General features: G+C 44.8%; 1 protein-coding gene across 17 annotated transcripts in view; it reads right to left on the minus strand.

Moving 5' to 3' along the window:
• The window catches only part of HHAT (hedgehog acyltransferase), a 300,160-nt gene that overhangs the window by 57,035 nt on the left and 229,024 nt on the right, over window positions 1-14,101 (minus strand). For all 17 annotated transcript variants that reach the window (XM_074351883.1, XM_074351882.1, XM_074351874.1 and 14 more), the window contains one exon: window positions 12,068-12,212. In XM_074351883.1, coding sequence (XP_074207984.1) covers window positions 12,068-12,212 — 145 coding nt within the window. The remainder of the gene's footprint in view (window positions 1-12,067; window positions 12,213-14,101) is intronic.

Here is a 14,101-nt window from a genome sequence, read left to right on the forward strand (position 1 = left end):
ACCGAGAAGGCTACTGAATGAGTAAATGGCCGGGATACGCTGGACACAGGGAGGAGTCACATCCTGGGCGGGATGGACAAGGATGGCGTGAGATTTCATTACGCCTCTCAGAATGGTGCACAATTTAAAACTTAAGAATTGTTCATTTCTGGAATTTTCCATTTAACATCTTCAGATTGCAGTTGACCGCAGGTAACTGAAACTGAGGAAAGTGAAGCCAAAGATACGGGGGGCTGCTACAGTTCAGAGGCGCAGACCAGCTCACGGCCACGGCCTGGCCCGTCAGCCCTAGAAACTGGAGGCCTGATCCCTGTCATCTCCCCTCAGTCACCTGCTGAGAACTACCAGAAATAAAACAGCAAACCAGGCACTCCGGACCTTGTCTCTAACGATGACACACAGGAATGTTCTGTGGTGAAAGCTGTGGTCGCGGGTCATGGTTTAGGCCTCACAGAGCAGAGAGACCTGAGTAGTATCGTGTAAAGGTGCGAGGTTTGGAGTCAAAGGCTTGTACCTCACCTGGCTCCTCTGCTTCCTGCCTGTGTAACCACGACCGAGTCTCCTCACCTCCGTGAGCCTGAGCATTATCAGTAATACTGTGATGCCGTCCGCCCGGACCATCTCATGCGGGGCTGTTGAGAAGATCAACTGAACCAGTGAACGGAAATGACTTCAACAATAGAGTGAAAATAGTAACAACGGATGCTACTAAGTGGCATTAAATTATATTTAGAGAATCTAGGGAAATCTGAACGCTGGGTAGCCTCGGCATCCGTGCAAAGGAAAGGAAAGGCTACTTGGTTAGTAGCTGGGGCTCTGGCCCCACACCCTCTGCAGACGCCATGTGGCCAGGTTGGACCACAGGATGCTCCTTTAAGTTAGATAGTCTGAGTGTCCCAATGCCCCAGATTTTAACATTCTCTCTCTCTCTCTCTCTCCCCCTCTCTCTCTCCCCCACCCCCTCTCTCTCACGCACACACACACACACACAAGTGTCTGTGATTATTTCACAGCTGGCCTAGGCCCTAATCCCCAGGCCTGTTGGCCTTCCCCAACCAAAACCACCAAAGGGCGTGAGTGACAACACAGGAGGCAGAGAAGCCTCTGCAGGGAGAAGAGGGAGGGATGGCCACAAGAACAGAAGAGATCAAGGTGGGAGAAGGCAAATTTGGACCAGATTCATGGCACTGTCTAAACGGCCATGCTCTTCTCTTAGCTCCTCTGTCCCCTCTGAAGAAGTAGCTGAGGTAGACTGCAAAAAAAAAAAAGTCACACTCCTTCGCTCCCACTGTATCCACACCCTTTGCAATACGGACTCTGCAACTCTTCCTATCAGGAGATGGGTCTGCTTCCCCTCCCTTTGAATCTGGGCTCGCTCTGTGACATGCTTTGGCCAAAAGGATGCAGTAAGGCTGATAATGTGCCAGTTCTGAGCCAAAGCCTGAAAGCCTCGCATACTTTCTGCTCTCTCTCTCTCTTGAACCACTACGACTGCCATGTGAACAAGCCTGGACGAGTCAGCTGAAATCAACAGGGATCGGACATGACTTGGCCAATTCATCCCAGCCGAGGCCCCAGAAATGCCAGAGCCCAGCTAAGATCAGCAAATCCAACCCAACCACAGTTGACCCGTAGATAAGTGCATGCGGCCATCCTAGACCAGCCAGACCTCTGTTGACACAGAGCCCTGTGAGTTATATAAATGCTTGTTCTTTTAAGCCATTAAGTTTTGGGGGTAGTTTTGTTATGTAGCGGTGGCTAACTGATACATGCTAACCTCAAACAATGTCCAGTCCAAATTAACCCTTCTTTTCCTTTGGGCTAGAACAAAGATAAGGAAGTGGGACTCAAAGGACAGAGTGACTTTCTCTCCCCTAAAGAGCAGTAGTCTTCATACTGGGTCATGCATACCACTGGGGGTAGAGCAGGACCCTCCAAAGTATAAACAACATAGAAAACTTTAGAAGAATTGATTTCCAGATCCTAAAAATTATTCTAAAGCTAAGTTTCTCCTTTTCCCTTCTCCTCTCATAAAATATCCTTTATCTCACTTTACCAAAAAAAAAAAAAAAAAAAAAAAAAAAAAAAAAAAAAGTAAGCCTTTCCCCCATCCTTCTTACCTCAGGATATTGCTACAGAATGTAAAACCCTGAAAGGAATCAGTACACTTTGAGAAACTGCTTGACAGTGTCTACGAAAGCTGAATATATGCACACCTAGTGACACAGAAATCCCTTCCCGGGTATAAACCCAACAAAATGCATACACAGCTTCACCACGGATCATATATATGACAGCTCATAGGAGCTCACAGCTATTACGTTCATCAACAGTAGAATGGATAGATAAACTGTGGCATGTTCACACAATGAAATACTTTATAGTAATAAGCAGGAAAAATCTATAAACAACCTGAAAAATATGGATAAATCTCTCAATATGATATTGAGCAAAAGAAGCTAGATGCAAATATAGATATACATATATAAATACATATAGATAGATATATAGAGAGATATAGATAGGGAATCACATAGTGTGTGTGTGTGTGTGTGTGTGTATATACAAGCTCCCCACAGAAAGGCATGCATTTAGATGTCAGACTAGAGATTACTCTTAAGGGCAGGTAGTAACTGGTAGTGGTCATAAGAAGGAGACTTTAGATGCTGGTTATACATGTCTGTTGGCTTAGAGAAAATTCTCATGATGCATACACTTTTATAGGCTATACTGTATTTCAATAAAAAGCTTTACAACAGGGGAACAAAATAGAAGAACAATTAGATAATTCTTATAATCAAATAACCATAAATTCCTATTCCATCCATTTCAGGAGAAATTTTACTTTTTATGTTTAATAGTTATTTATCAAACAGGATCATTTTTGAGTTGAGTTATGTACTTAATAACTATAATGATAACTCAACCCAGGAGAAAAATGTTCACACTTCTAGTCTTACAGTAATAGAAAAACGAACAAAAAAAAACCAATGCCATAGAGAAGTATGATAGCTGATACAGGAAATGACTTATAGACAAGACAAAATTCTGCGGGAGAAATGAATTAGAAATGTAAAATCAGGGAAATATTACTATGAAAGATCTTGCTGATTTATATTTTTAAAAGGATGATGATGGATATCAAATTACCATGTTATTTATAATTTATAGTATTTAAAGGTGTCAGTCTTATTTTTAAATGTCAATATTTGTAATATGGCAAAAATTAGGTCTTTTATAATTATTACAATTTATAATAGGAGAAGTTAGATGCCTACTTTAAAAAACATAACAGGGTATATAATTTCTCAAAGTTATTTATTAGGATACATATAAGCCAAAAAAAAGTTATATATAAAAAAAAAAGATTCAGTATAAAAGAATCTCCCCAAATATCCTTGCCTTAAGAATCTACAATAGTGGTAGATTCCACCTACATTATCTCATTAATCTACATTAGTCAGGATGCTTTTGGCTACAAGTTACAGAAACCTAGCCAAATTGGACTGTTAGTAAGTGAAGGATCTGAGATTTGACTCTACTTCAAAACAACAAATTAGCCTGTCACAGTTTCACGGATGCTGGCAGGAGACACGAGAGTCTCAGGTCAGAGACAAAGGACTTCATTACTCGTAGCAATAAAAGTAGCCAGAGCATTTGTGCCATTTCCCTGAGCCCCAGACCCCACAATGCAATGCAGAGAAGGCAAGGTGATGCCTGCACATGCAGCGGGTTATGTTATAGGAGAGAAACCTAAGACATAATAATCTAAATATCCTTAAATGGGCAGTAAGACTGCCTGACCTTCGCTCTAGAAAGAGAGATTATCTTTATTATACTGGACAGTCATCAAATACCCTATACTTTGGAGGAAGACACTATCTCCACCTCCCAAAGATGCCTGCTATACAAATATTCTAAGAAAGACAGCCTGGAACAAAAGCAGTCAGTGTATCTGCTCAAAAGATATGCAGAAACACATGAGAGCCCCGGAGAATTGTCTCCCAACATGAAAGGAGTGGGGGAAAAGTTCCTGCAATTGAAAAGCACACATATATGTTGGCTTCAAGAACTCATGGTTCTAGACACTTAAGAATATGTTGCAGTGAGTTGTCTCAAAACATTATCTCCAAAACTACAGTTTCCAGTGTGCAATTCTGCTTTCCTCAGAATGGGCAACCCTCTCTACTTGGCTCTCCACTGGGGACAGCAATGGGGCTGCCAGCAGCTCCAGCCCAACATTCTGACACCTCTGCCCCAATAATAAAAGAGAGCTTCTCCTTCCTGAAAGTTCCAGCAAAAACTTTGGAACTGCACCACACTGGGAGACAGATCATATTGGCGCAGCCAGTCCCAGTCACATGTTAACCCCTAGATCTTAGATGAGGAGTGTGCCCCACTGGAATGACACAGACTGACAGCGGCGTGAGAGAGGTTTGGGTCAAAGAATGGGGAACAAATGCTGAACAAGCAAAACTGCAGCTTTCCCTACCCTACTCTCTAAACACCCTCAACACAACAACTCTCACATGTGTACTTCTGCAAAATTCAAGCATCATTTCTTTTTACAGGCAGATTCTTATTTTAGTAAGACTAGTGGCATATCCAAATTGCTATTTTATAATCAAATCTCTTGAGAAAGAAGTGATTGCAGTGGTGACACAGATAGGATGTTCTGCGTAATAGCAGCTGTTACCCGAAGACGACAAGATGGCTCCTCCAAAGATGACCATGTCCTAATCCCTGGAATTCATGCAGGTTAGCTTAGCTGGCAAAAGGGACTCTGCAGGTGTGATCAAGGTAAGGATTTTGAGATGTGGAGATTATCCAGGTGAGTTCAACGATCACACGAGTTCTTATAGGAGGGACACGGGGGAGGGGGGGGAGTCAAACAGCAGGCAATGTGATGACAGGAACAGAGAGAAAGGACAGACAGAAAGAGATTTGAAGATGCTACGCTGCTGGCTTTGAAGGGGAAGAAGGTAAACCATGAGGGATGTAGCCGGCCTCGGGAAACTGGAAAAGGCAAGGAAACAAATGCCCCTTACCCCCGAACTTCCAGAAAAAAGCAGTCTTGCCAACACCTTGACTTTAGCCCAACCAGACTGATTTCAGACTTCAGTCTCCAGAACAGTTAAGAGATAAAATTGTGCTCTTTTAAGCCACCAAGTTCACAGTAATTTGTTACAGCAGACATGGTAAGTGAAGACTCGTGGCAACATCTAGCAAGCGCTCAGTGCTCAGCGCACTAGTAAACGGAAACAAACTCAATGACCGGTTCTACGGCACAAAAGATCTGCTCCCAAAGCTGACACCTGATACCGATGACTCTTGCAAGATTTGCCCTATGTTACAAAAGTGTTACTGAATTCCAAATTAAATATTCTTAATTTTATAACACTTTTAAAAATGTTCAGTAGTGACTTGAGGAGACAGTCTGGTGAAAAGGGTCTCTAGCGCGTGTGATAACTCACGGATTCCAGAGAGCTCGCCTTTAACACTCAGAGGCACGCACAGGCAGGGCTGGCGCTGTGTTATGTCTGCACCCACTGGTAGTATAGTAATAACTGCAATAAGCAGTCAAATAAATTAATGATACAAATTGCAGGATGTGTGTTCATTCCAGAACCACACATGCACTGCAATTACAAGGGATTTCCTGGTTTGGACCTTTGGAATCCTGCTATAGACATCATTTTATATGTCGAATACATATCCGGTATAGTTAGGGGATAAGGGAACTTATTTAAATTATTCATGATTGCTTTTTCCCTAGTTTTACTGAGATATAATTAACATGTAATATTGTATTTGTTTAACGTGTACAACATAATGATTTGATTGTAGAATGCTTTTGAATATCACACTGTATATATATGACTGGGTGCCAATGAGAGGGAGAGACTTCAAATTAGTAAAAATCTAAATTATTTTTAGTCGATGAACTATGTCTCAGCTATACTAGTCTTTGCTTAATAGTCTATTTAAAGACACTTTAAAATGTTCCCAGATTCCGTAAAACTCTTTTCAAATGAACTCACAAAAACTCCTAGTTAACAGGCAAAAGTTTCACATAACCTCGCAGAAAGTAGGATTTAAAGGCGCAATGATTCAAACTCCATTCTAGATATTTTAGAAATTCTCTCAGCTTTAACACAACCCCAGGCGCCCTGCTGGATAAGAACTCCCACTCACTATTTCTCCCGCCCTGTCCCTAGTGACTTGGCCTGAAATACTTTTAGGACAACTGATGCCCAGGGCACCTGGGTGACCACGTGGCATAGAGTAAAGATGAAACCAAGGCATCTGAAAGTCGTGAAATTCAATTTCCAAGAATGGCCAGAAGTGGACCAATGTGCAACTATGGATCAATCACCTAACCTGTACCCACGGGTGGTCTTCTGCACCAGTGCAGTGGGTGGGACTCTCTTGCTCCTCACAGTCTTCTAGAACTTGCAGAGCGGACATCCCGCGGGGCAGAAGCAGGATCAATCAGAGCAATGAAAACTCCATTTCAAGGTAAGGGCTAGCGAAGATGGTAAACAGAGTCATCATAGAAAAGGCCCCTGAGTCACTAACATCTGCCCTCTGTCTTCCCACATCAAAAATGAAATTTTGGTCCTAAGACTTTAACAAGATTTGAGGGGAATGCGTTTCTATTTAACCTCAGCCTTCCCGAATTGCCAGTGCCATACCCCATACACTTCAGCTTTAAATAAAATGCCTGTCTGGAGCCATTTGAGTCAGGAGATGGATAAACTGCCTAGACAAGCTAGTAATCAGGGAGGAAATATGCCTTCTTCTTTCTCGGCTGGAAGTAGCAGGCAAAGATGAGGAGTGTTAAGGTTCTGACCTGCATAAGAAAATTACTAGTTCCTCTCTCATTAAAATCTGGAGGGGAAAAACCAAATTCTTCTCGCCTTGGCAGAGGGCCACTCAGGAGCTAAGTGTTGAGATGGAGTTTGCCAACCTAGATCAGGCAATAAGAAGGAGGAAAAATGTGTGTGTGTGTGTGTGTGTGTGAGAGAGAGAGAGAGAAAGAGACAGAGAGAGAGAGAGAGAGAGAGAAGTCAGGCAGGAGTCTGGTCAATGGACGCCACGTCTCTATCAAGCTCCAATCACTGCAAAACCCTAAATGCAGGATCCAGGGCTCCACTACTTGGGAAATGATTAGGTCCCATGCCCTCTCTCTCTTTTTTTTTTTTTTAAACGAAGTCCATGCTTTCTGTTGACAGAAGTAGATGGATTTTTCAGAAGGAACACTACCCTGCTCCCATACAACACTATACAGCTCTCAGCACCCCCCAAGCCAGATAGATTCCCAATGCATATTCATCCCCACTGACTGCCCTTTCTCCCCACTATCTCAGGACTGCAGACCACAAGGGTGCTTAAGACACAGCTGGTGTATTGCCTCGCAGATCTGGAGTTATAACGCATTGATATTTCTGAGTCACAGAGCAGTCATTAACTGCTTGTTACAGAAATTAACTTAGATGTCAATGTCAAGGATTCAAGGCAGACATGAGGAAGCTTCTTCTTTCCACAGATGCTTTTCAGAGCATTGAGTTATATAAGAAGCAACCTGTGTTTGCCTCTCCCAAGCATGACACAGCAGGGTCCTTCCTAGAGCGGGCATGGGGACCAAATCCCCAGTCACAGCCTCCTCAGATCCCTAGACCCAAGTAAGTTCCTTTAAATATACAATTACACAGACTTAAACATTCACATTCCTCAAGCCACTTGAAGTAAATTTCAATAGTAAAAGTTGGGGGTACTTTTTTAAAGGCAAAATAAAAAATAGATTCTTTATTCTCCACTGAATTAATTGAACATTACTTCTAAAACCTCTGCGGCAGACATAACATTTGATAAAGATGGTTTGTGTGTGACATGTACCGGAGCCCTAAAGGGTCAGGCAGTATTTCCATCCCTTAAATGGCATTATGAATTTTTCTGGACATCAGGGCAATGTGCAGAGCAGAAGGGGAAGGGACTGGTTTTACAGCCTCAGATCACCAACCCGGTAGAGACCAGGATAGAGGTTTTTACACAAGCTACTAAAACAAGCTTTGCAGCTTAAAGGAAACAAATCCATGTCTAGATTCAGTGAACTGGAGACAGGGAGATACTGACCTGAAGGCAAATCCTCCAGACTAATCATGACCTCTAGAGATATCAGTGACGCTGGGAAAAGGCTCCCTGGGAATTAATAAGGCTGTTTTTAAGATGTGTTTCTCCACGTCTCATTCACTGTGGAGCATCTGTAATCTCCCCCTTAACCCCCGTCCTCCAGACACCTGTCTGCCCCCACCCTACTCTTTCAGGACTCACTGAAGTGGTGCCACCAGCTGCTGTCCCAGCCCATCATGGCACAGAGGGACAAAAGTCATTCCCCCCAGGGAAGAGTTACCTTCCCATTAAACCTGGAAATCTAGAGACTGAGCTCAAATGCTCTTCATCCCCTACAGACAGGCCTCCTCCCTCACTTCGTCACATTTTCCTCTGTGTATAGAGATAGGTCTTGGAACAACAGGTCCTGATCACGTGGCCAAAGGAGGAGGCCAAAGATGACCAGGATGTCGAAGTCCTGGCTCACCCATCAGCAGCCCCAGGCACAGCTCAGCAATCCCTTATCTGAAACTTTTGGGGCCAGAGAAGTTGCAGAATTCAGACTTTTTTTTTCAAATTTTGGAAAGCTGATATAACACACTCCCCAGCAGAGTCTGAGGAAGCATCCTATAAACTCATTAATACGTTTTTGTACCAAAACATGAATATTCATACTAATCTTATATCAGGTCAATCGACTCAGTTACGAGAAGGAGCCCAGAGTTCCCAAGCAGGCGGGATTTGGCACCACCTGGTTCACTTTCCTCCAAGAGATTTCTGAATTCAGTCACTCGGACAAAACACCCACAGCAGGGGACAAACGGGGCGACTGCCAAAACCTCAGGAGACCTTCCGTGACTCGGGGGACCCATGAGACAGACCAGCTGAGATGGGACCAGGCTGATGTGAAGAATCTCTGACATAGAAAATGCCCTCTAAGCTGAGCTTCCCTGGCCTCAGAACCCAGGGAGACCAATTCCAGAGCCCTCCACATTCAATCACTCCCCCGGGAACCAGCACCTGGTTCCAGGCAGGACACAGTCTGTGTCCAATCGTAGACCATAGTAGGACCCACATAGCAGAAACAGACCAGACTTTTCAGAGCCCCGATGCTTACTCCCCCCTCCCCTGTGTGCCTGACGTTATTAGCTCCACAGCGTGCAAGACAAATCCTGCTTTGATCTTCATCTCAGGCCTCTGAGAAGCAGAAAGAACATCTTATAGCTGCTGCCTTTTCTCTGGCCCTTTAAATGCCTGCATCCCTAGTTCCACCTCCCACCCTGTTCCCTTCTCACCCTGTGCGTGCTTCTGGGCTAACTGCCTTCCCTCTCATGGCCTCACCCACTACCTTCATGCCCTGTCGACCACATCACCATCATTTAGTCCCGCCCTCCTTCCCAACACCAACTCACATTTGTATTGAAGTATAGCTGGTTTACAGCATTGTGTTGGTTTCAAGTGTATAGCAAAGTGACCCAGGTATATACACATGTCTAAATTCAGTGAACTGGAGACAGGGAGATACTGACCTGAAGGCAAACCCTCCAGGCTACTCATGACCTCTAGAGATATCAGTGATGCTGGGAAAAGGCTCCCTGAGAACTAATAAAGCCATATATTATTAATTATTAAATATATATATATATAAATATATATATATATGATTCTTTTCCATTATAGGTTATTATAAGATATTGAGTACAGGTCTCTGTACTGTACAGTAGGTCCTTGTTGTTTATCTATTTTATATGTAGTAGTGTGTATCTCTTCATCCCAAACTCCTAATTTATCCCTCCCCCGGCCCTTTCCCCTTTGGTAACCATACTGACTCACATCTTTACCTGCCTCTCGGGCACCTCCAGCTGGCTGCCTCACACGCCCTCTTCTGCTGCACCATATACCTGGGCACTTCCCCACATCTCCCTGCACTGCACTTGGGGTGGTCTCATGACTAGTTCTGGCCAATGGGATGTGAGCAGAAATGCCAAGTGTCACTTCTGGTGGGGGTATTTAGTACCTGGTGTGCCTCCCCTCTTAGTCTCTTCTCCCTGAGGCCAGGACAAGACAGTGAAGGCTCAAAACAGAAACATTTGAGGTCCTGGAGTCACTGCTTAGAAAAAGCCACTGGACCCTCACTGAAATGTGAGAGGAATAAACTTCTACGGGGAAAAATTACTGAGAGCTGGGGATCACCTGACATAGCAGCTAGTGTTCATTATGCTCATACACCAGCCTCCTTTACCTGGCAAGTTCCTACCTATTGCTCAGAACTCCAATTCAAATATCACCTCCTCTGTGAAGTCCAGCTTCCACGGGAAGGTCAGCCCTCCATCCTCTGACCTCAAGCAATTCCTCATGCACTTGGCATAGAACTTATCTGAAATTATTGACCGCTTTCTGTTTGCATGTTTGGTGCCCACATTTGTGTCTGCTTCTGTTTCCATCCTTGTGCTCAGTGCCTTGCAAGTAGCAAACACCTTGTATGTTTATTTGCTGAAGTCAAGATTAGAGCCTCCTTGCTCAGGTGACCAGCCAAACCCCTAGTCAGCATTTTCCTGAGTCACTGTGTTCTCTGCGCTATGCAAGGCACTGTGGGAGGAGGCAAGAAAAGTACATAATGCTGTCGCTCACCTCAAGGAGGGGTTTTTTTTTTATCTCTAACTCCTCTGCACCCCACTACCACCCATCTTTATTAAAGGACAGCTTCCACTTAAAAAGTACCAGATCTTTTCAGGAACCATCAGCTAAAACATTTCTCAGAGAGCAAGATCAAAGGGGTAGTGGAGTGACGAGCTGAAAGCAGAGCAGGGCTGTCTCATGGTCCCTTTGAGCCTGGCTCACTCAAGCCTGCCACAGTTTAGATTAGTGACCTGGCCCCCTGGGATCATGCAGCTGTGTTGAGGTTATTTCTGGTGTGAAAAGAACAGCAGCGAAAGTATCGCTGGCTGGTCGGGGACCCAGATTTTGTGGAGACAATAGCCCAACCACACCAAGTCATGTCATCACCACGTGGCCAAACTTCCCAAACCAAAAAGCACAAAACTGCATCACTGGCCAGGGCAACAGAACAGGGGACCTTGGCTGTGAGCAGTGAATTGGCTGAGTAATGTGTTCTGTGAGTAGTTCCCATCCTCCCAAGACTTTTTTTTTTTTTAATTAAAGTACAGTCAGTTACAATGTGTCAATTTCTGGGGTACAGCATAATGCCCCAGTCATGCATATACATACATATATTCATTTTCATAAATTTTTTTCATTACAGGTTACAAGATGTTGAATTTAAAGGATGAGATGTAACTCTGAGTTCCAGCCCAAAGGAAGCGGTGGCCATAAATAAGTGATGATCAATTAATAATGCAAGGTTTTCGCAATAATTCCCACCAACTAGCATTTTACCCGCCGCGGGCATGACTCTGCTATGGACATGGAGACATACGCAACATTAAATACATGTACGTTAAACATCAGGTTGGCTGCCGGTGCTAGCAAAACTGTTCAGACAGAAACATCCACAACAAAGAGGTGTGGCAAACCAGGCGCCGTGCCCACAGCAGCAGGAGGGCACAGCGGGGCTCCCAGGACATTCTCCTGGTAGGACTTTCAGAGTCACAAAGGGCACAAGGTTAGACACTGCAGTGTAATGAAGCCTGATCTACAGACGGTAGGGAAGATTAGGAAAAATAAAAAAATTGGAGCGGTAGCTTAGTAGAAGGGAGCGGTAGAATCTGGGAGGGTTGCGATAGTGCATCTTGTGTTTGGTGTCACATATGGTAGGTAAAAGATACATCAAATAAGGAACACTTAAAGCCACAGCTAAACACAGGAACTGGTTCCTGGCTGGTACTTTTATAGGTCACACACCATGCACAGAGTAATGAATGCCTCCCCCAGTCCCATACGTGGCACCAACTTCGTTATGTGGAAAACAAGAAACTGGCTGAAGACAGCAACTTACCTTGGATGAAGATCCTAGTCCAGTAGATTTTCCCAACATGGTTGCCTCCAAGAAACACCAGGTTGGACAGGATCAGCATGGAGGTGGAACAAGACGCCAGGGCAGCGTGGAATCGGCGGCGAGCTGGCGGGGAGAGGAGCTGGGCCTGTGGGAAAAGGCAAGGAGGAACCTCATCACATGAGTGGAAAAGAGAGGGCGGAGACGTCACACAGCCTGTCTCTGTTACCAGCTCAGGATGCCTCCCCCTAGAGCCTGAGGTCGGCTGCTATTTAAACAACTCTCAGAACTTCTATTCCTGCAAGATGCTCATTCTGTTCTAAGGAAAGAAGTGATACACTCCCAACGTGCTACTTCGACTGCCAAAATGGGCTTCCCCTCTGACGAGTATAACACAAACCCTGAACCTAGTGAGGATTTAGCTGAAATGTCTCCGCACACTTTCCGCTCTTAAATCTACAGGTACAAGAACTGTTGAAACTGCTCTGCATGATGACAAACACAACTCCACGTAATGAGGTCGAGATCAGGGCGATGTGCTGGGCCAGTGAGCTCGACCGTGGGAAGCCATCGCATAAATCTGACCCACTGTCAGGAGCAATCCCATTAAAAGAGTGCAGGAGAATCCAGACAAGCCAACTCCATTCCTGGAATGAGAGCTCAGGGTACCTGCCCCACTGACAGCATCAGAGAGTGGTGGCTTATCACAGCACCTGAAATACCAGGAACAGGAGGGATGTTTTCCAGCAGTGATGACAAAAAATTCTGCTCATGCATCCCAGGTTTTCATTACACTTCTTCCTGACCTTTTAATATTTTCTCTGGGATTTCACAAGGGAAATCAAGCCCTTCTTTCTCACCATTGATCATTCTGCTACCCTGCCGAGTGAGATCACAGAGCTGTGCCTGGAGTGAGTTCCAGAAGCACAGGGACAGGGATTGTCCTTGGGGACAGCGTATTCAGAATGTGAGCCAGACACAGGGGGCCCAGGGTTTCTGACAAACACCTCAGCCAAATCCAAAGACACAGAAAAGAGAGGGAGCTGAGGGTCTAGAGATCCTTCCTGATTATCTTCCTGAAACCTCCATGTTTCCAGGGCCACCTGCATCTTGATTTCAGCTGTGCTCCAGTTACAGACAGAATTCTGAATTACCCAAATTCATAATGGGCTAAAAAGGACTAAGCTAGAGGGTGAGTATCCAGGAGGAGATGTACTCATTTCTGGCGACCCCACTGTGGATCATCTGTGGCTACTCTGTACGCCTTGGTCAGTGTCTTTTGAAAATCCAGAGAAGTGACTTCCTGACCCCCTCTCCTCTTCTCGCCTGCCAGTCCCAGGTGTGTTCTCTATGCTCAGATATACCTGCTACCGTAGAACTTCCCATCCAAGGCTCTCTCCTCCAGCATCACTTTGGAGCATGGCTTTACTGCCACTGTATGTGGGAGTGTGGCTTTCTCATGAAAAAGCTGTGTAGCAGGCATTAACTTGTCTGCCTGGACATGACTGTTTTGGAAAGCTCCCAGGTGATGCCAACATGTCCCTGGTTAGAGGCCACCAGACAAGATGACCTTTAGTCTCTCTGCCTTCCTCTAAGAGGCCACAAACATGGACAGGGGATGCTGTCAAACAAGACCAGAGAAGAGATAACTACACTGCATAAAAACCAGTGACACAAGAGAAGTGGGGATGAAGCAGGCTTGTACTTCAGGACTTGTCACCTCTGAGAATAAGGAGACATTAATCTGCCAGTTTCTGCATTTTACAACAGAGGAAGATACTTTGTGAGCATTACTGACTCAGTTAGCAGTGACTGAAGAGGTGGGGGTGAGAGGAAGCAGGGAAGGGACGGTGGGACCCAGAATAATAAATCAAGAGAATACGAAATGTTCTAATTGGTATGAATGTGCCCCAAAAATTCTCTCCAGGGACAGGAGACAACACGTTTGATTTCTAAGGGGCCTGAGGAGTCAGACATTCCGCCACTCTGGTTCTATCCCCACCACTTCTCCCCAACCTTGTAACTTCTTAGGGGAAT

The sequence above is a fragment of the Camelus bactrianus genome, chromosome 23 (assembly GCF_048773025.1).
Source record: "Camelus bactrianus isolate YW-2024 breed Bactrian camel chromosome 23, ASM4877302v1, whole genome shotgun sequence".
NCBI lineage: Eukaryota > Metazoa > Chordata > Mammalia > Artiodactyla > Camelidae > Camelus > Camelus bactrianus.